The sequence below is a fragment of the Pseudophryne corroboree genome, chromosome 1, assembly GCF_028390025.1.
Source record: "Pseudophryne corroboree isolate aPseCor3 chromosome 1, aPseCor3.hap2, whole genome shotgun sequence".
In the NCBI taxonomy this organism is placed as follows: Eukaryota; Metazoa; Chordata; class Amphibia; order Anura; family Myobatrachidae; genus Pseudophryne; species Pseudophryne corroboree.
This window is the reverse complement of record NC_086444.1, coordinates 11,108,653-11,130,528: the sequence shown is the minus strand read 5'-3', so window position 1 is coordinate 11,130,528 and position 21,876 is coordinate 11,108,653. Positions and strand designations below refer to the sequence as shown.

General features: G+C 53.0%; 1 protein-coding gene across 1 annotated transcript in view; it reads left to right on the top strand.

The window, feature by feature from the left end:
• LOC135036475 (BOS complex subunit NCLN-like) overlaps window positions 1-21,876 on the top strand; it is an 81,603-nt gene that overhangs the window by 56,422 nt on the left and 3,305 nt on the right. Inside the window, exons 12-13 of the mRNA XM_063954498.1 lie at window positions 2,766-2,929; window positions 5,474-5,527. Of these exons, the coding sequence (XP_063810568.1) occupies window positions 2,766-2,929; window positions 5,474-5,527 (218 nt within the window). The remainder of the gene's footprint in view (window positions 1-2,765; window positions 2,930-5,473; window positions 5,528-21,876) is intronic.

Below are 21,876 nucleotides of genomic sequence, written 5' to 3'. Positions count from 1 at the left end.
TGCAATCAGATAAGCGGTTTTAAAACTTTTTATGGTACGTGCAACTACTACTTTGTGTAATGTCTATAAAATGTTAAAAATTGTATTACACTACGGTATTTTCGTTTCTCACTCTCTGCATTGTGCGAGCTGAGGCTATAGAAATCTGAGTGACCATTACATCCAGGAATTCACTGTCAGGAGTGGGGAATATCTGAATCTTCTAACACGCTGTTTAAAGGTGGTTATAAGACCACTCAATACGGTACCCATCTTATTTTAGGGTGCTTTTTGGTGGAGGCTAATTATTTTGTCTATACTGCACTAGGAGGCGCCTTTCTCATCTTTTGTTTTTTAGAATATATATATATATATATATATATATATACTTACTAGGTCTAGGCTTTTAGGTCAGCAGGCTACGCATGGGCTGGCAAGCAGCAGGGTTGCACATGTGCAGTAACATCACACTGGTGCGGCAAACCCTCACTGTAGGGGGCGAGTATCGCTGAGTTACCTCGGCAAGAATGTAATGATCATTTGCAGCAATCAGCCGTATCGGCAATAACTAGGCCCCGTGGTGAAATGGACACAAGAAACTGATGCACGCTGTATATATTACACATGTACGTAGCGTACAGAAGTCAGCTTAGCCTGTGTGTACTGCGGCCTCCATATTTCTGTGTAGGAAAACACTTTACTGTATATGACTGACTCCCGTAGAGGAAGTTTCATCCCCCACCGATATGCGCCAAAAGAAGTGTTGTATCAATAACCAATCCTTGCTCAAAGCATTTTTAAATCATATCCAAATTCAAAACCAATTGAAAAAAATAATTGTATACCATGTACTAAAGTGTTGAATAGCATTTACCATGCCTTTTTTATTAACCTTTAAAATCTGGGAGTTTTTTTCTCTCACCCTGGATATAAATGGGTTACAGAATACATACACAAGTATGTGTTGTCATTTCAAGATAAAATGGAAAAACTTAGAGAATTACTGTTGGCTTATTCTAGGCTCGGGGGAGATAGCAGGAAATGCAGGTCCAGACTTCAATTGAGAATTGATCCCCTAAAGTCTTACATAGGGCAAAATACTCCAATACATTTTTATCAACTTTTCCACCCCCCCATTGGTGATATCATTATCAGGTTCCTGATGACTGGCTGTCCTGTTATTAGCCTATGGTCCATACCAGGAGAACTCATGTAACTTTTAAACTAGACTGTGCACTGTACTTTTTAACTGTACTTAATTTCCCCTGTGTAGTTGCCACATGAAATATGGTATGTTCACAATGTCTATTATTTATGTTAAAAAATGACTGTAAACAAGACTGCTGTGGGATGCGTGATCGATTAGATTCCTAATATCTTCCAACCATACGTCCTAGGTGCCACCAAATTCTATCTAACCAGCAGACAAACATCAGTATATTTCTATGATTTCTGAAGCTCCTAGGTGTTGTAGAAATAATAATTGTCTATCAAAGCAGGTAACATATTGCATTGGTCTTTGTTTCTATTTAAAGGTTGAGCACACCTTTTGGTCAGACTTCTCTTTGATGGCTTTCATGTACCAATTAAGCAGCATCAAGTCATCTATATACAGACATGGATGAAAGGGCATTTGTTTACTCATTTCCTGTATAGGGAGTTGCTATTTCTGCTCATAGTGTACCTAAATGTATGTACACAATATTGAAACCTCACAGGCCCCCCTCAGGCTTCCTGAATGTGATTTATCTGTATTGGATTATAACAGAACATCAACATAACTTGCAATATTCCATGATATACCCATAATATCACCACATAGATACAAAAGTACAATCAACATAATTATGTAGAGAAGACAAAGAGGTAAAATCATATGAGCTTACAATCTATACGGTATACTGGTGGACACAATGGGAGAAGAGGGCAGAGACTGCAGAGCTAGGTGGACAGGTGGTACGCCAGAAAGGAAAAAATACATTTTGTTGGCATTCATGAAAGCTGGGGTGCTGGATGAAAGACTAATGAAACAAGATACGGTATTCCAAAGTTCAGGATAAGCTTGGAAGAAATCCTGAATGTGGCAGTGGGGAACGGTGATCAGGGATGAGTGGAGGCCCCAATCATTAGCAGAGCGCAGAAGGATGGAGGGGGTGGGGTGGGTGTTTGAGGGAATGAGGCTGAAGATGTGGGGAGGAGAGGTGAGGTACGGTATGTGACTGCTGGTGTAGGGACCAGCAGAGGGGTAATGAAGTTGGAAGTGTATGGAGGTAGAAAATGAGGCTGGAGGTGGAGGAACGAGTGGTGAACTTGAGTTGTATAATGGAGCAACTAGCAGAAATACAGTAGAGCGATGAGAGAGGAACATGAGGCGGCTGCAGAGCTGAGAATAGAATGGAGAGGGGTGAGGTGGGTGTTAGGACAGCCACGGGGGAGCAGATTACAGGTATTGAGGTGGGAAATGATGTCAGCATGAATGAGAGTATTAGGAGCATCCAGGGTAAGGAGGCTCTGATTCTGGAGACACAGCGGAGGTGGAAATCACTAGATTAGACAAGGGGGATGATTTGGTGGATGAAGAAGAGGCACTCTCTCTGTACAGCGCCGCACAGATGGTGGTGCTATGTAAATAAATGATCATGAAAAATAATACTTTTTTTTTTCAAAATACAACAATTGCATGAAACGTTCATTTTGCTGCTGGTGAAGTTCTGGACTTTCTTTTGTATCTAATAATGTTTGTAAAGGGTTTTTCTGTCTTAGTCCCTGACTGTTGGTGATTGCAGGGCATACAGGAGGAGCGGCTGTCGGCCATTTTGGACTGGCTGGTTTCCCACCCTCGTGCTGCCCAGCTAATTGAGCGGAACCACCCAATGCTGTCCACCTTAGAGCATCTCTTCAGAAGGCACCTGAAGGATGTGAAGCGCCATGTGTTCAAGCCAGACGACAGGTATGACTCTGCCCCCGTTTCCTGTGTCACATTACAATCCTCATGCAGTGCAGTGTGATGTATAATGCAGTGAGTGGCATCTGATTGAGTCCTACTGTATGTATTCTAAGAGAACCTCCAGATAAACCACATCTCCCAGTACATGTCTGGGTACGTGCACATGCGTATTCTGCTGTGTTGGCCTTCGCTTGGGCTGAGTGCAGCTCAAACACAACCTTTAGTAATGCCCCTCTGTGGATGCCTATATGTGGGGACTGTATAGAGGGGAGGTAATGGGGTAGGATAGTGTATGGAGGTTATGTGAGGACTGTATAGAGGGGAGGTAATGGGGTAGGATAGTGTATGGAGGTTATGTGGGGACTGTATGGAGGGGAGGTAATGGGGTAGGATAGTGTAAGGAGGTTATGTGCGGACTGTATAGAGGGGAGGTGATGGGGTAGGATAGTGTATGGAGGTTATGTGGGGACTGTATAGAGGGGAGGTGATGGGGTAGGATAGTGTATGGAGGTTATGTGGGGACTGTATGGAGGGGAGGTAATGGGGTAGGATAGTGTATGGAGGTTATGTGCGGACTGTGTAGACGGGAGGTAATGGGGTAGGATAGTGTATGGAGGTTATGTGGGGACTGTATAGAGGGAAGGTAATGGGGTAGGATAGTGTTTGGAGGTTATGTGAGGACTGTATTGAGGGGAGGTAATGGGGTAGTATAGTGTATGGAGGTTATGTGAGGACTGTATAGAGGGGAGGTAATGTGGTAGGATAGTGTATGGAGGTTATGTGAGGACTGTATAGAGGGGAAGTAATGGGATAAGATAGTGTATGGAAGTTATGTGAGGACTGTATAGAGGGGAGGTAATGGGGTAGGATAGTGTATGGAGGTTATGTGAGGACTGTATAGAGGGGAGGTAATGGGGTAGGATAGTGTATGGAGGTTATGTGAGGACTGTATAGAGGGGAAGTAATGGGATAAGATAGTGTATGGAGGTTATGTGAGGACTGTATAGAGGGGAGGTAATGGGGCAGGATAGTGTATGGAGGTTATGTGAGGACTGTATAGAGGGGAGGTAATGGGGTAGGATAGTGTATGGAGGTTATGTGAGGACTGTATAGAGGGGAAGTAATGGGATAAGATAGTGTATGGAGGTTATGTGAGGACTGTATAGAGGGGAGGTAATGGGATAAGATAGTGTATGGAGGTTATGTGAGGACTGTATAGAGGGGAGGTAATGTGGTAGGATAGCGTATGGAGGTTATGTGAGGACTGTATAGAGGGGAGGTAATGGGGTAGGATAGCGTATGGAGGTTATGTGAGGACTGTATAGAGGGGAGGTAATGGGGTAGGATAGTGTATGGAGGTTATGTGGGGACTGTATAGATGGGAGGTAATGGGGTAGGATAGTGTATGGAGGTTATGTGAGGCCTGTATAGAGGGGAGGTGATGGGGTAGAATAGCGTATTCTGTACATATTTTACATATTTACTAAGTAGGAGAGCTTACAGGGGCAGTATGTGCGTGTCCTACCCATTTACACGTCATTTAAGATGGCATATGGTACAGTGCAGTGAAAATATTTTGTAGTTACTGGTACTTATTAGGATGATAGGACAAGCATCCCTGTGCCGCCCCCAAACAGGTGCCTCCCCTATACAGGTGCCTAATGGGAAATTCGCCACTGCTGGTGGTGCATGGTGTATGAGGACACATCTGTATGTCTGTGCCACACCGCACCAGGACTCACTGCCACAATGTAAGCCAATGGCCCCTTGCCACGTGTCACCTTTGCAACAGTCCATTACTGGTCTCCCCGATAGTCCCGTGCCAACATGGTCTGACCCACAAATAACGCTCAGATTGCGACGTTTCAATGGTTAACCGATTGGCAACTGAAACAATCTCGGACTAAGCCAATCAGAGTTGGTTTAAGCAAGTCTAACCCTGATCTCAGATTTATTCCAAGGACCAACATCGCTGGGGTGTGATTTGTGGTAGCGTGTGCGGCATTGCAGCAGGCAAACAAGAAATAGGCCAGTGTGTTCTGCAGTGCATGTGCTTGCCTGAGTGTCTGCCCCGTGTGATGCTGGGTGATATGGTGCGGAGGTCATGTGACATATGCCATTTCTCTTCATGAATGTTTTAAACTTCTCAGCAATGAACTGTGGCCCATTACCACACATTGTTCCGGAATGTAGTTTTGTGACCGGCAGTCAGGAGACGTTCAGGAACCCCAGTTCCATTCCCTGCATGCCAGTTACGGATGCCACTGGGAACAAGCACCGCCTCCGAGGCCCCGTACTGTGTCCAGTAGCACGTTGTGAGTTTGCAGGTGTAATAATGCAGTTAGTGGGAGGGCGGGGAATGTTCTAGCCCTGGAGAAGCCATGTGTATGAGTAATCTGTCTTATACTCCTCTATATTCAATGTAAAGTATATATTACTGTATCAGACCCCTATTTTCAGCTATAGTACAACATGGCCCGGAGAAGTGATATCCTGCAAATTGTGTTTTATCCCCGGTGCCCTCACCATATTATTATCTCTCTGCAGAAATCCTGAGTTTGTGTTCTATGATCAGATGAAACAGACAATGACATCACACAGGTAAACCTACATATATGTTTTATGTCATTACACACATGTTATGACATCACAGGGTTATTTAAATGAGATTCAGAGAAGAGCAGGTCTGTCAGGAGGGTTGTTTCCTGAATTAAAGGGAGCTGCAGAGCATTTCTCCACCTGCACAAGACAGAAAAGAAATCTTCTTACACCAGGAGAAGATCAATTACCCATCAGTCCTGCATTACTAATCTGTTCATCTAGCTAAAAATAATCTGAACAGATTGCGCAATTGTCAGAAACACGAGTATTGCACCAGCCTGACGTGTTCATTCTCTAATATATGAACTGTGCATCCTGCACCCCTAATCAGTGGCCATAAGGACAGTGTAGGAGGCTGAGAGGGGAATAAGGACAGTGTAGGAGGCTGTGAGGAGCATAAGGACAGTGTAGGAGGCTGAGAGGGGAATAAGGACAGTGTAGGAGGCTGTGAGGGGCATAAGGACAGTGTAGGAGGCTGAGAGGGGAATAAGGACAGTGTAGGAGGCTGTGAGGGGCATAAGGACAGTGTAGGAGGCTGAGAGGGGAATAAGGACAGTGTAAGAGGCTGAGAGGGGAATAAGGACAGTGTAGGAGGCTGTGAGGGGCATAAGGACTGTGTAGGAGGCTGTGAGGGGCATAAGGACAGCGTAGGAGGCTGAGAGGGGAATAAGGACAGTGTAGGAGGCTGTGAGTGGCCATAAGGACAGCGTAGGAGGCTGTGAGGTGAATAAGGACAGTGTAGGAGACTGTGAGTGGCCATAAAGACAGCGTAGGAGGCTGTCAGAGGAATAAGGACAGCATAGGAGGCTGTGAGAGGAATAAGGATAGCGTAGGAGGCTGTGAGGGGCCATAAGGACAGTGTAGGAGGCTGTGAGGGGAATAAGGACAGTGTAGGAGGCTGTGAGTGGCCGTAAGGACAGTGTAGGAGGCTGTGAGGGGAATAAGGACAGCGTAGGAGGCTGTGAGTGGAATAAGTACAATGTAGGAGGCTGTGTGGGGCCATAAGGACAGTGTAGGAGGCTGTGAGTGGAATACGGACAGCGTAGGAGGCTGTGAGAGGAATACGGACAGCGTAGGAGGCTGTGAGAGGAATAAGGACAGTGTAGGAGGCTGTGAGGGGAATGACAGTGTAGGAGGCTGTGAGGGGTCATAAGGACAACGTAGGAGGCTGTGAGTGGCCATAAGGACAGCGTAGGGGCTGTGAGGGGAATAAGGACAGCGTAGGAGGCTGTGAGGGGCCATAAGGACAGTGTAGGAGGCTGTGAGGGGCCATAAGGACAGCGTAGGAGGCTGTGAGTGGCCATAAGGACAGTGTAGGAGGCTGTGAGTGGCCATAAGGACAGCGTAGGAGGCTGTGAGGGGAATAAGGACAGCGTAGGAGGCTGTGAGGGGCCATAAGGACAGCGTAGGAGGCTGTGAGTGGCCATAAGGACAGTGTAGGAGGCTGTGAGTGGCCATAAGGACAGCGTAGGAGGCTGTGAGGGGAATAAGGACAGCGTAGGAGGCTGTGAGCGGCCATAAGGACAGTGTAGGAGGCTGTGAGGGGAAATAAGGACAGTGTAGGAGGCTGTGAGGGGAAATAAGGACAGCGTAGGAGGCTGTGAGGGGAATAAGGACAGTGTAGGAGGCTGTGAGGGGAATAAGGACAGTGTAGGAGGCTGTGAGGGGAAATAAGGACAGTGTAGGAGGCTGTGAGGGGCATAAGGACAGTGTAGGAGGCTGAGAGGGGAATAAGGACAGTGTAAGAGGCTGAGAGGGGAATAAGGACAGTGTAGGAGGCTGTGAGGGGCATAAGGACTGTGTAGGAGGCTGTGAGGGGCATAAGGACAGCGTAGGAGGCTGAGAGGGGAATAAGGACAGTGTAGGAGGCTGTGAGTGGCCATAAGGACAGCGTAGGAGGCTGTGAGGTGAATAAGGACAGTGTAGGAGACTGTGAGTGGCCATAAAGACAGCGTAGGAGGCTGTCAGAGGAATAAGGACAGCATAGGAGGCTGTGAGAGGAATAAGGATAGCGTAGGAGGCTGTGAGGGGCCATAAGGACAGTGTAGGAGGCTGTGAGGGGAATAAGGACAGTGTAGGAGGCTGTGAGTGGCCGTAAGGACAGTGTAGGAGGCTGTGAGGGGAATAAGGACAGCGTAGGAGGCTGTGAGTGGAATAAGTACAATGTAGGAGGCTGTGTGGGGCCATAAGGACAGTGTAGGAGGCTGTGAGTGGAATACGGACAGCGTAGGAGGCTGTGAGAGGAATACGGACAGCGTAGGAGGCTGTGAGAGGAATAAGGACAGTGTAGGAGGCTGTGAGGGGAATGACAGTGTAGGAGGCTGTGAGGGGTCATAAGGACAACGTAGGAGGCTGTGAGTGGCCATAAGGACAGCGTAGGGGCTGTGAGGGGAATAAGGACAGCGTAGGAGGCTGTGAGGGGCCATAAGGACAGTGTAGGAGGCTGTGAGGGGCCATAAGGACAGCGTAGGAGGCTGTGAGTGGCCATAAGGACAGCGTAGGAGGCTGTGAGTGGCCATAAGGACAGCGTAGGAGGCTGTGAGGGGAATAAGGACAGCGTAGGAGGCTGTGAGGGGCCATAAGGACAGCGTAGGAGGCTGTGAGTGGCCATAAGGACAGTGTAGGAGGCTGTGAGTGGCCATAAGGACAGCGTAGGAGGCTGTGAGGGGAATAAGGACAGCGTAGGAGGCTGTGAGCGGCCATAAGGACAGTGTAGGAGGCTGTGAGGGGAAATAAGGACAGTGTAGGAGGCTGTGAGGGGAAATAAGGACAGCGTAGGAGGCTGTGAGGGGAATAAGGACAGTGTAGGAGGCTGTGAGGGGAATAAGGACAGTGTAGGAGGCTGTGAGGGGAAATAAGGACAGTGTAGGAGGCTGTGAGGGGAAATAAGGACAGTGTAGGAGGCTGTGAGGGGAAATAAGGACAGTGTAGGAGGCTGTGAGGGGAAATAAGGACAGTGTAGGAGGCTGTGAGGGGAAATAAGGACAGTGTAGGAGGCTGTGAGGGGCATAAGGACAGTGTAGGAGGCTGTGGGTGGCTATAAGGACAGCGTAGGAGGCTGTGAGTTGCCATAAAGACAGCGTAGGAGGCTGTGAGAGGAAGAAGGACAGCGTAGGAGGCTGTGAGAGGAAGAAGGACAGCGTAGGAGTTTTTGAGGGGAATGACAGTGTAGAAGGCTGTGAGGGGAATGACAGTGTAGGAGGCTGTGAGGGGTCATAAGGACAGCGTAGGACGCTGTGAGTGGCCATTAGGACAGTGTAGGTGGCTGTGAGGGGCCATAAGGACAGCGTAGGGGGCTGTGAGGGGCCATAAGGACAGCGTAGGAGGCTGTGAGGGGCCATAAGGACAGCGTAGGAGGCTGTGAGGGGCCATAAGGACAGCGTAGGAGGCTGTGAGGGGCCATAAGGACAGCGTAGGAGGCTGTGAGTGGCCATAAGGACAGCGTAGGAGGCTGTGAGGGGCCATAAGGACAGCGTAGGAGGCTGTGAGTGGCCATAAGGACAGCGTAGGAGGCTGTGAGTGGCCATAAGGACAGGGTAGGAGGCTGTGAGGGGCCATAAGGACAGCGTAGGAGGCTGTGAGTGGCCATAAAGACAGCATAGGAGGCTGTGAGAGGAATAAGGACAGCGTAGGAGGCTGGGAGGGGCATAAGGACAGCGTAGGAGGCTGTGAGTGGCCATGAGGACAGTGTAGGAGGCTGTGAGTGGCCATAAGGACAGCATAGGAGGCTGTGAGGGGAAGGACAGTGTAGGAGGCTGTGAGTGGCCATAAGGACAGCGTAGGAGGCTGTGAGTGGCCATAAGGACAGCGTAGGAGGCTGTGAGTGGCCATAAGGACAGCGTAGGAGGCTGTGAGGGGCCATAAGGACAGTGTAGGAGGCTGTGAGTGGCCATAAGGACAGTGTAGGAGGCTGTGAGGGGAATAAGGACCGCGTAGGAGGCTGTGAGCGGCCATAAGGACAGTGTAGGAGGCTGTGAGTGGCCATAAGGACAGCGTAGGAGGCTGTGAGGGGCATAAGGACAGTGTAGGAGGCTGTGGGTGGCCATAAGGACAGCGTAGGAGGCTGTGAGTTGCCATAAGGACAGCGTAGGAGGCTGTGAGTGGCCATAAAGACAGCGTAGGAGGCTGTGAGGGGCCATAAGGACAGCGTAGGAGGCTGTGAGTGGCCATAAGGACAGCGTAGGACGCTGTGAGTGGCCATAAGGACAGCGTAGGAGGCTGTGAGTGGCCATAAGGACAGCGTAAGAGGCTGTGAGGGAATAAGGACAGCGTAGGAGGCTGTGAGGGGCCATAAGGACAGCGTAGGAGGCTGTGAATGGCCATAAGGACAGCGTAGGACGCTGTGAGTGGCCATAAGGACAGCGTAGGACGCTGTGAGTGGCCATAAGGACAGCGTAGGAGGCTGTGAGTGGCCATAAGGACAGCGTAGGAGGCTGTGAGGGGCCATAAGGACAGCGTAGGAGGCTGTGAGTGGCCATAAGGACAGCGTAGGAGGCTGTGAGGGGCCATAAGGACAGCGTAGGAGGCTGTGAGTGGCCATAAGGACAGGGTAGGAGGCTGTGAGGGGCCATAAAGACAGCATAGGAGGCTGTGAGAGGAATATGGACAGCGTAGGAGGCTGTGAGGGGAATAAGGACAGCGTAGGGGGCTGTGACGGGAATAAGGACAGCGTAGGAGGCTGTGAGGGGAATAAGGACAGTGTAGGAGGCTGTGAGTGGCCATAAGGTCAGTGTAGGAGGCTGTGAGGGGCCATAAGGACAGTGTAGGAGGCTGTGAGGGGCATAAGGACAGTGTAGGAGGCTGTGGGTGGCCATAAGGACAGCGTAGGAGGCTGTGAGTGGCCATAAGGACAGCGTAGGAGGCTGTGAGTGGCCATAAAGACAGCGTAGGAGGCTGTGAGTGGCCATAAAAACAGCGTAGGAGGCTGTGAGAGGAATAAGGACAGCGTAGGAGGCTGTGAAAGGAATAAGGACAGCGTAGGAGGCTGTGAGGGGAATGACAGTGTAGGAGGCTGTGAGGGGCCATAACGACAGCGTAGGAGGCTGAGAGGCGAATAAGGACAGTATAGGAGGCTGTGAGGCGAATAAAAACAGTGTAGGAGGCTGTGAGTGGCCATAAGGACAATGTAGAAGACTGTGAGGGGCCATAAGGACAGCGTAGGAGGCTGTGAGGGGCCATAAGGACAGCGTAGGAGGCTGTGAGGGGCCATAAGGACAGCGTAGGAGGCTGTGAGGGGCCATAAGGACAGCGTAGGAGGCTGTGAGTGGCCATAAGGACAGTGTAGGAGGCTGTGAGTGGCCATAAGGACAGTGTAGGAGGCTGTGAGTGGCCATAAGGACAGCGTAGGAGGCTGTGAGGGGCCATAAGGACAGCATAGGAGGCTGTGAGAGGAATAAGGACAGTGTAGGAGGCTGTGAGGGGAATGACACTGTAAGAGGCTGTGAGGGGTCAGAAAGACAGCGTAGGAGGCTGTGAGGGGCCATAAGGACAGCGTAGGAGGCTGTGAGGGGCCATAAGGTCAGTGTAGGAGGCTGTGAGGGGCCATAAGGACAGTGTAGGAGGCTGTGAGGGGCATACGGACAATGTAGGAGGCTGTGGGTGGCCATAAGGACAGCGTAGGAGGCTGTGAGTTGCCATAAGGACAGCGTATTAGGCTGTGAGTTGCCATAAAGACAGCGTAGGAGGCTGTGAGTGGCCATAAGGACAGCGTAGGAGGCTGTGAGTTGCCATAAGGACAGCGTAGGAGGCTGTGAGTGGCCATAAGGACAGCGTAGGAGGCTGTGAGTGGCCATAAGGACAGCGTAGGAGGCTGTGAGTGGCCATAAGGACAGCGTAGGGGGCTGTGAGGGGAATAAGGACAGCGTAGGAGGCTGTGAGAGGAATAAGGACAGCGTAGGAGGCTGTGAGAGGAATAAGGACAGCGTAGGAGGCTGTGAGGGGAATGACAGTGTAGGAGGCTGTGAGGGGTCATAAGGACAGCGTAGGAGGCTGTGAGTGGCCATAAGGACAGCGTAGGAGGCTGTGAGAGGAATAAGGACAGCGTAGGAGGCTGTGAGGGGAAGGACAGTGTAGGAGGCTGTGAGGGGTCATAAGGACAGCGTAGGGGGCTGTGACGGGAATAAGGACAGCGTAGGAGGCTGTGAGGGGCCTTAAGGACAGCGTAGGAGGCTGTGAGGGGCCATAAGGACAGCGTAGGAGGCTGTGTTGGGCCATAAGGACAGCGTAGGAGGCCGTGAGTGGCCATAAGGACAGCGTAGGAGGCCGTGAGTGGCCATAAGGACAGTGTAGGAGGCTGTGAGTGGCCATAAGGACAATGTAGGAGTCTGTGAGTGGCCATAAGGACAGCGTAGCAGGCTGTGAGTGGCCATAAGGACAGCGTAGGAGGCTGTGAGTGGCCATAAGGACAGCGTAGGAGGCTGTGAGAGGAATAAGGACAGTGTAGGAGGCTGTGAGGGGAATGACAGTGTAGGAGGCTGTGAGGGGTTATAAAGACAGCGTAGGAGGCTGTGAGGGGCCATAAGGACAGCGTAGGAGGCTGTGAGGGGCCTTAAGGACAGCGTAGGAGGCTGTGAGTGGCCATAAGGACAGCGTAGGAGGCCGTGAGTGGCCATAAGGACAGCGTAGGAGGCTGTGAGTGGCCATTAGGACAGCGTAGGAGGCTGTGAGTGGCCATAAGGACAGCGTAGGAGGCTGTGACGGGAATAAGGACAGCGTAGGAGGCTGTGAGTGGCCATAAGGACAGTGTAGGAGGCTGTGAGGGGAATAAAGACAGTGTAGGAGGCTGTGAGTGGCCATAAGGTCAGTGTAGGAGGCTGTGAGTGGCCATAAGGACAATGTAGGAGGCTGTGAGAGGCCATAAGGACTGTGTAGGAGGCTGTGAGGGGCATAAGGACAGTGTAGGAGGCTGTGAGGGGCATAAGGACAGTGTAGGAGGCTGTGAGGGGAATAAGGACAATGTAGGAGGCTGTGAGGGGCCATAAGGACAGGGTAGGAGGCTGTGAGGGGCCATAAGGACAGCGTAGGAGGCTGTGAGTGGCCATAAAGACAGCATAGGAGGCTGTGAGAGGAATAAGGACAGCGTAGGAGGCTGTGAGGGGAAGGACAGTGTAGGAGGCTGTGAGGGGTCATAAGGACAGCGTAGGAGGCTGTGAGGGGCATACGGACAGCGTAGGAGGCTGTGAGTGGCCATGAGGACAGTGTAGGAGGCTGTGAGTGGCCATAAGGACAGCGTAGGAGGCTGTGAGGGGAATAAGGACAGTGTAGGAGGCCGTGAGTGGCCATAAGGTCAGTGTAGAAGGCTGTGAGGGGCCATAAGGACAGTGTAGGAGGCTGTGAGGGGCATAAGGACAGTGTAGGAGGCTGTGGGTGGCTTTAAGGACAGCGTAGGAGGCTGTGAGTTGCCATAAGGACAGCGTAGGAGGCTGTGAGTGGCCATAAAGACAGCGTAGGAGGCTGTGAGAAGAATAAGGACAGCGTAGGAGGCTGTGAGAGGAATAAGGACAGCGTAGGAGGCTGTGAGGGGTCTTAAGGACAGCGTAGGAGGCTGTGAGGGGCATAAGGACAGTATAGGAGGCTGTGAGTGGCCATAAGGACAGTGTAGGAGGCTGTGAATGGCCATAAGGACAGCGTAGGAGGCTGTGAGGGGAATAAGGACAGCGTAGGAGGCTGTGAGGGGAATAAGGACAGTGTAGGAGGCTGTGAGGGGCATAAGGACAGTATAGGAGGCTGTGAGTGGCCATAAGGACAGTGTAGGAGGCTGTGAATGGCCATAAGGACAGCGTAGGAGGCTGTGAGGGGAATAAGGACAGTGTAGGAGGCTGTGAGTGGCCATAAGGACAGTGTAGGAGGCTGTGAGGGGCATAAGGACAGTGTAGGAGGCTGTGAGTGGCCATAAGGACAGCGTAGGAGGCTGTGAGTGGCCATAAGGACAGCGTAGGAGGCTGTGAGTGGCCATAAAGACAGTGTAGGAGGCTGTGAGTGGCCATAAAGACAGTGTAGGAGGCTGTGAGAGGAATAAGGACAGCGTAGGAGGCTGTGAGTGGCCATAACGACAGCGTAGGAGGCTGTGAGGGGCCATAAGGACAGCGTAGGAGGCTGAGAGGCGAATAAGGACAGTATAGGAGGCTGTGAGGCGAATAAAAACAGTGTAGGAGGCTGTGAGTGGCCATAAGGACAATGTAGAAGACTGTGAGGGGCCATAAGGACAGTGTAGGAGGCTGTGAGGGGCCATAAGGACAGCGTAGGAGGCTGTGAGGGGCCATAAGGACAGCGTAGGAGGCTGTGGGGGGCCATAAGAACAGCGTAGGAGGCTGTGAGTGGCCATAAGGACAGCGTAGGAGGCTGTGAGGGGCCATAAGGACAGTGTAGGAGGCTGTGAGTGGCCATAAGGACAGCGTAGGAGGCTGTGAGTGGCCATAAGGACAGCGTAGGAGGCTGTGAGGGGCCATAAGGACAGCGTAGGAGGCTGTGAGTGGCCATAAGGACAGCATAGGAGGCTGTGAGAGGAATAAGGACAGTGTAGGAGGCTGTGAGGGGAATGACACTGTAGCAGGCTGTGAGGGGTCAGAAAGACAGCGTAGGAGGCTGTGAGGGGCCATAAGGACAGCGTAGGAGGCTGTGAGGGGCCATAAGGACAGCGTAGGAGGCTGTGAGGGGCCATAAGGACAGCGTAGGAGGCTGGGAGTGGCCATAAGGACAGCGTAAGAGGCTGTGAGTGGCCATAAAGACAGCGTAGGAGGCTGTGAGAGGAATAAGGACAGCGTAGGAGGCTGTGAGAGGAATAAGGACAGCGTAGGAGGCTGTGAGGGGAATGACAGTGTAGGAGGCTGTGAGGGGTCATAAGGACAGCGTAGGAGGCTGTGAGTGGCCATAAGGACAGTGTAGGAGGCTGTGAGAGGAATAAGGACAGCGTAGGAGGCTGTGAGGGGAATGACAGTGTAGGAGGCTGTGAGGGGTCATAAGGACAGCGTAGGAGGCTGTGAGGGGAATAAGGACAGTGTAGGAGGCTGTGCGTGGCCATAAGGTCAGTGTAGGAGGCTGTGAGGGGCCATAAGGACAGTGTAGGAGGCTGTGAGGGGCATAAGGACAGTGTAGGAGGCTGTGGGTGGCCATAAGGACAGCGTAGGAGGCTGTGAGTGGCCATAAGGACAGCGTAGGAGGCTGTGAGTGGCCATAAAGACAGCGTAGGAGGCTGTGAGTGGCCATAAAAACAGCGTAGGAGGCTGTGAGAGGAATAAGGACAGCGTAGGAGGCTGTGAAAGGAATAAGGACAGCGTAGGAGGCTGTGAGGGGAATGACAGTGTAGGAGGCTGTGAGGGGCCATAACGACAGCGTAGGAGGCTGAGAGGCGAATAAGGACAGTATAGGAGGCTGTGAGGCGAATAAAAACAGTGTAGGAGGCTGTGAGTGGCCATAAGGACAATGTAGAAGACTGTGAGGGGCCATAAGGACAGCGTAGGAGGCTGTGAGGGGCCATAAGGACAGCGTAGGAGGCTGTGAGGGGCCATAAGGACAGCGTAGGAGGCTGTGAGGGGCCATAAGGACAGCGTAGGAGGCTGTGAGGGGCCATAAGGACAGCGTAGGAGGCTGTGAGTGGCCATAAGGACAGTGTAGGAGGCTGTGAGTGGCCATAAGGACAGTGTAGGAGGCTGTGAGTGGCCATAAGGACAGCGTAGGAGGCTGTGAGGGGCCATAAGGACAGCATAGGAGGCTGTGAGAGGAATAAGGACAGTGTAGGAGGCTGTGAGGGGAATGACACTGTAAGAGGCTGTGAGGGGTCAGAAAGACAGCGTAGGAGGCTGTGAGGGGCCATAAGGACAGCGTAGGAGGCTGTGAGGGGCCATAAGGACAGCGTAGGAGGCTGTGAGGGGCCATAAGGACAGCGTAGGAGGCTGTGAGGGGCCATAAGGACAGCGTAGGAGGCTGTGAGGGGCCATAAGGACAGCGTAGGAGGCTGTGAGTGGCCATAAGGACAGTGTAGGAGGCTGTGAGTGGCCATAAGGACAGTGTAGGAGGCTGTGAGTGGCCATAAGGACAGCGTAGGAGGCTGTGAGGGGCCATAAGGACAGCATAGGAGGCTGTGAGAGGAATAAGGACAGTGTAGGAGGCTGTGAGGGGAATTACACTGTAAGAGGCTGTGAGGGGTCAGAAAGACAGCGTAGGAGGCTGTGAGGGGCCATAAGGACAGCGTAGGAGGCTGTGAGGGGCCATAAGGTCAGTGTAGGAGGCTGTGAGGGGCCATAAGGACAGTGTAGGAGGCTGTGAGGGGCATAAGGACAATGTAGGAGGCTGTGGGTGGCCATAAGGACAGCGTAGGAGGCTGTGAGATGCCATAAGGACAGCGTATTAGGCTGTGAGTTGCCATAAAGACAGCGTAGGAGGCTGTGAGTGGCCATAAGGACAGCGTAGGAGGCTGTGAGTTGCCATAAGGACAGCGTAGGAGGCTGTGAGTGGCCATAAGGACAGCGTAGGAGGCTGTGAGTGGCCATAAGGACAGCGTAGGAGGCTGTGAGTGGCCATAAGGACAGCGTAGGGGGCTGTGAGGGGAATAAGGACAGCGTAGGAGGCTGTGAGAGGAATAAGGACAGCGTAGGAGGCTGTGAGAGGAATAAGGACAGCGTAGGAGGCTGTGAGGGGAATGACAGTGTAGGAGGCTGTGAGGGGTCATAAGGACAGCGTAGGAGGCTGTGAGTGGCCATAAGGACAGCGTAGGAGGCTGTGAGTGGCCATAAGGACAGCGTAGGAGGCTGTGAGTGGCCATAAGGACAGCGTAGGGGGCTGTGAGGGGAATAAGGACAGCGTAGGAGGCTGTGAGGGGCCATAAGGACAGCGTAGGAGGCTGTGAGGGAATAAGGACTGCGTAGGAGGCTGTGAGTGGCCATAAGGACAGCGTAGGAGGCTGTGAGTGGCCATAAGGACAGCGTAGGAGGCTGTGAGTGGCCATAAGGACAGCGTAGGAGGCTGTGAGTGGCCATAAGGACAGCGTAGGAGGCTGTGAGGGGCCATAAGGACAGGGTAGGAGGCTGTGAGGGGCCATAAGGACAGCGTAGGAGGCTGTGAGTGGCCATAAAGACAGCATAGGAGGCTGTGAGAGGAATAAGGACAGCGTAGGAGGCTGTGAGGGGTCATAAGGACAGCGTAGGGGGCTGTGACGGGAATAAGGACAGCGTAGGAGGCTGTGAGGGGCCATAAGGACAATGTAGGAGGCTGTGAGTGGCCATAAGGACAGCGTAGGAGGCTGTGAGGGGAAAAAAGACAGTGTAGGAGGCTGTGAGTGGCCATAAGGTCAGTGTAGGAGGCTGTGAGTGGCCATAAGGACAATGTAGGAGGCTGTGAGGGGCCATAAGGACTGTGTAGGAGGCTGTGAGGGGCATAAGGACAGTGTAGGAGGCTGTGAGTGGCCATAAGGTCAGTGTAGGAGGCTGTGAGGGGCCATAAGGACAGCGTAGGAGGCTGTGAGGCGAATAAAAACAGTGTAGGAGGCTGTGAGTGGCCATAAGGACAGTGTAGGAGGCTGTGAGTGGCCATAAGGACAGCGTAGGAGGCTGTGAGGGGCCATAAGGACAGCGTAGGAGGCTGTGAGGGGCCATAAGGACAGTGTAGGAGGCTGTAAGTGGCCATAATGACAGCGTAGGAGGCTGTGAGTGGCCATAAGGACAGCGTAGGAGGCTGTGAGGGGCCATAAGGACAGCGTAGGAGGCTGTAAGAGGAATAAGGACAGTGTAGGAGGCTGTGAGGGGAATGACAGTGTAGGAGGCTGTGAGGGGTCATAAAGACAGCGTAGGAGGCTGTGAGGGGCCATAAGGACAGCGTAGGAGGCTGTGAGGGGCCTTAAGGACAGCGTAGGAGGCTGTGGGGGCCATAAGGACAGCATAGGAGGCTGTGAGGAGCCATAAGGACAGCGTAGGAGGCCGTGAGTGGCCATAAGGACAGCGTAGGAGGCTGTGAGTGGCCATTAGGACAGCGTAGGAGGCTGTGAGTGGCCTTAAGGACAGCGTAGGGGGCTGTGACGGGAATAAGGACAGCGTAGGAGGCTGTGAGGGGCCTTAAGGACTGCGTAGGAGGCTGTGAGGGGCCATAAGGACAGCGTAGGAGGCTGTGTTGGGCCATAAGGACAGCGTAGGAGGCCGTGAGTGGCCATAAGGACAGTGTAGGAGGCTGTGAGTGGCCATAAGGACAATGTAGGAGTCTGTGAGTGGCCATAAGGACAGCGTAGCAGGCTGTGAGTGGCCATAAGGACAGCGTAGGAGGCTGTGAGTGGCCATAAGGACAGCGTAGGAGGCTGTGAGAGGAATAAGGACAGTGTAGGAGGCTGTGAGGGGAATGACAGTGTAGGAGGCTGTGAGGGGTTATAAAGACAGCGTAGGAGGCTGTGAGGGGCCATAAGGACAGCGTAGGAGGCTGTGAGGGGCCTTAAGGACAGCGTAGGAGGCTGTGAGGGGCCTTAAGGACAGCGTAGGAGGCTGTGAGTGGCCATAAGGACAGCGTAGGAGGCCGTGAGTGGCCATAAGGACAGCGTAGGAGGCTGTGAGTGGCCATTAGGACAGCGTAGGAGGCTGTGAGTGGCCATAAGGACAGCGTAGGAGGCTGTGACGGGAATAAGGACAGCGTAGGAGGCTGTGAGGGGCCATAAGGACAATGTAGGAGGCTGTGAGTGGCCATAAGGACAGTGTAGGAGGCTGTGAGGGGAATAAAGACAGTGTAGGAGGCTGTGAGTGGCCATAAGGTCAGTGTAGGAGGCTGTGAGTGGCCATAAGGACAATGTAGGAGGCTGTGAGTGGCCATAAGGACTGTGTAGGAGGCTGTGAGGGGCATAAGGACAGTGTAGGAGGCTGTGAGGGGAATAAGTACAATGTAGGAGGCTGTGAGTGGCCATAAGGTCAGTGTAGGAGGCTGTGAGTAGCCATAAGGACAGCGTAGGAGGCTGTGAGTGGCCATTAGGACAGCGTAGGAGGCTGTGAGTGGCCATAAGGACAGCGTAGGAGGCTGTGAGAGGAATAAGGACAGTGTAGGAGGCTGAGGGGGGAATGACAGTGTAGGAGGCTGTGATGGGTCATAAAGACAGCGTAGGAGGCTGTGAGGGGCCATAAGGACAGCGTAGGAGGCTATGAGGGGCCTTAAGGACAGCGTAGGAGGCCGTGAGTGGCCATAAGGACAGCGTAGGAGGCTGTGAGTGGCCATTAGGACAGCGTAGGAGGCTGTGAGTGGCCATAAGGACAGCGTAGGAGGCCGTGAGTGGCCATAAGGACAGCGTAGGAGGCTGTGAGTGGCCATAAGGACAGCGTAGGAGGCTGTGAGTGGCCATTAGGACAGCGTAGGAGGCTGTGACGGGAATAAGGACAGCGTAGGAGGCTGTGACGGGAATAAGGACAGCGTAGGAGGCTGTGAGGGGCATAAGGACAGCGTAGGAGGCTGTGAGTGGCCATAAGGACAGTGTAGGAGGCTGTGAGAGGAATAAGGACAGCGTAGGAGGCTGTGAGAGGAATAAGGACAGCGTAGGAGGCTGTGAGGGGAATGACAGTGTAGGAGGCTGTGAGGGGTCATAAGGACAGCGTAGGAGGCTGTGAGGGGAATAAGAACAGCGTAGGAGGCTGTGAGTGGCCATAAGGTCAGTGTAGGAGGCTGTGAGGGGCCATAAGGACAGTGTAGGAGGCTGTGAGGGGCATAAGGACAGTGTAGGAGGCTGTGGGTGGCCATAAGGACAGCGTAGGAGGCTGTAAGAGGAATAAGGACAGTGTAGGAGGCTGAGGGGGGAATGACAGTGTAGGAGGCTGTGATGGGTCATAAAGACAGCGTAGGAGGCTGTGAGGGGCCATAAGGACAGCGTAGGAGGCTGTGAGGGGCCTTAAGGACAGCGTAGGAGGCTGTGAGTGGCCATAAGGACAGCGTAGGAGGCTGTGAGTGGCCATAAAGACAGCGTAGGAGGCTGTGAGTGGCCATAAAAACAGCGTAGGAGGCTGTGAGAGGAATAAGGACAGCGTAGGAGGCTGTGAGAGGAATAAGGACAGCGTAGGAGGCTGTGAGAGGAATAAGGACAGCGTAGGAGGCTGTGAGAGGAATAAGGACAGCGTAGGAGGCTGTGAGGGGAATGACAGTGTAGGAGGCTGTGAGGGGTCATAAGGACAGCGTAGGAGGCTGTGAGGGGAATAAGGACAGTGTAGGAGGCTGTGAGTGGCCATAACGACAGCGTAGGAGGCTGTGAGTGGCCATAACGACAGCGTAGGAGGCTGTGAGTGGCCATAACGACAGCGTAGGAGGCTGTGAGGGGAATAAGGACAGCGTAGGAGGCTGAGAGGGGAATAAGGACAGTATAGGAGGCTGTGAGGTGAATAAAAACAGTGTAGGAGGCTGTGAGTGGCCATAAGGACAATGTAGAAGACTGTGAGGGGCCATAAGGACAGCGTAGGAGGCTGTGAGGGGCCATAAGGACAGCGTAGGAGGCTGTGAGGGGCCATAAGGACAGCGTAGGAGGCTGTGAGGGGCCATAAGGACAGTGTAGGAGGCTGTGAGTGGCCATAAGGACAGCGTAGGAGGCTGTGAGTGGCCATTAGGACAGCGTAGGAGGCTGTGAGTGGCCATAAGGACAGCGTAGGAGGCCGTGAGTGGCCATAAGGACAGCGTAGGAGGCTGTGAGTGGCCATAAGGACAGCGTAGGAGGCTGTGAGTGGCCATTAGGACAGCGTAGGAGGCTGTGACGGGAATAAGGACAGTGTAGGAGGCTGTGAGTGGCCATAAGGACAGCGTAGGAGGCTGCGAGTGGCCATAAGGACAGCGTAGGAGGCTGTGAGGGGCCATAAGGATAGCGTAGGAGGCTGTGAGTGGCCATAAGGACAGCATAGGAGGCTGTGAGAGGAATAAGGACAGTGTAGAAGGCTGTGAGGGGAATGACACTGTAGGAGGCTGTGAGGGGTCAGAAAGACAGCGTAGGAGGCTGCGAGTGGCCATAAGGACAGCGTAGGAGGCTGTGAGGGGCCATAAGGACAGTGTAGGAGGCTGTGAGGGTCATAAGGACAGTGTAGGAGGCTGTGGGTGGCCATAAGGACAGCGTAGGAGGCTGTGAGTTGCCATAAGGACAGCGTAGGAGGCTGTGAGTGGCCATAAAGACAGCGTAGGAGGCTGTGAGAGGAATAAGGACAGCGTAGGAGGCTGTGAGAGGAATAAGGACAGCGTAGGAGGCTGTGAGAGGAATAAGGACAGTGTAGGAGGCTGTGAGGGGAATGACAGTGTAGAAGGGTGTGAGGGGTATGACAGTGTAGGAGGCTGTGAGTGGCCATAAGGACAGCGTAGCAGGCTGTGAGGGGCCATAAGGACAGCGTAGGAGGCTGTGAGTGGCCATAAGGACAGCGTAGGAGGCTGTGAGAGGAATAAGGACAGTGTAGGAGGCTGTGAGGGGAATGACAGTGTAGGAGGCTGTGAGGGGCCTTAAGGACAGCGTAGGAGGCTGTGAAGGGCCTTAAGGACAGCGTAGGAGGCTGTGAGTGGCCATAAGGACAGCGTAGGAGGCCGTGAGTGGCCATAAGGACAATGTAGGAGGCTGTGAGTGGCCATAAGGACTGTATAGGAGGCTGTGAGGGGAATAAGGACAATGTAGGAGGCTGTGAGGGGCCATAAGGTCAGTGTAGGAGGCTGTGAGTAGCCATAAGGACAGCGTAGGAGGCTGTGAGTGGCCATTAGGACAGCGTAGGAGGCTGTGAGTGGCCATAAGGACAGCGTAGGAGCATGTGAGAGGAATAAGGACAGTGTAGGAGGCTGTGAGGGGAATGACAGTGTAGGAGGCTGTGATGGGTCATAAAGACAGCGTAGGAGGCTGTGAGGGGCCATAAGGACAGCGTAGGAGGCTGTGAGGGGCCTTAAGGACAGCATAGGAGGCTGTGAGGGGCCTTAAGGACAGCATAGGAGGCTGTGAATGGCCATAAGGACAGCGTAGGGGGCTGTGACGGGAATAAGGACAGCGTAGAAGGCTGTGCGGGGCCATAAGGACAATGTAGGAGGCTGTGAGTGGCCATAAGGACAGCGTAGGAGGCTGTGAGGGGAATGACAGTGTAGGAGGCTGTGAGGGGTCATAAAGACAGCATAGGAGGCTGTGAGGGGCCATAAGGACAGCGTAGGAGGCCGTGAGTGGCCATTAGGACAGCATAGGAGGCTGTGAATGGCCATAAGGACAGCGTAGGGGGCTGTGACGGGAATAAGGACAGCGTAGAAGGCTGTGCGGGGCCATAAGAACAGTGTAGGAGGCTGTGAGGGGCCATAAGAACAGTGTAGGAGGCTGTGAGTGGCCATAAGGACAGCATAGGAGGCTGTGAGGGGCCATAAGGACAGCGATGGAGGCTGTGAAGGGAATAAGGACAGTG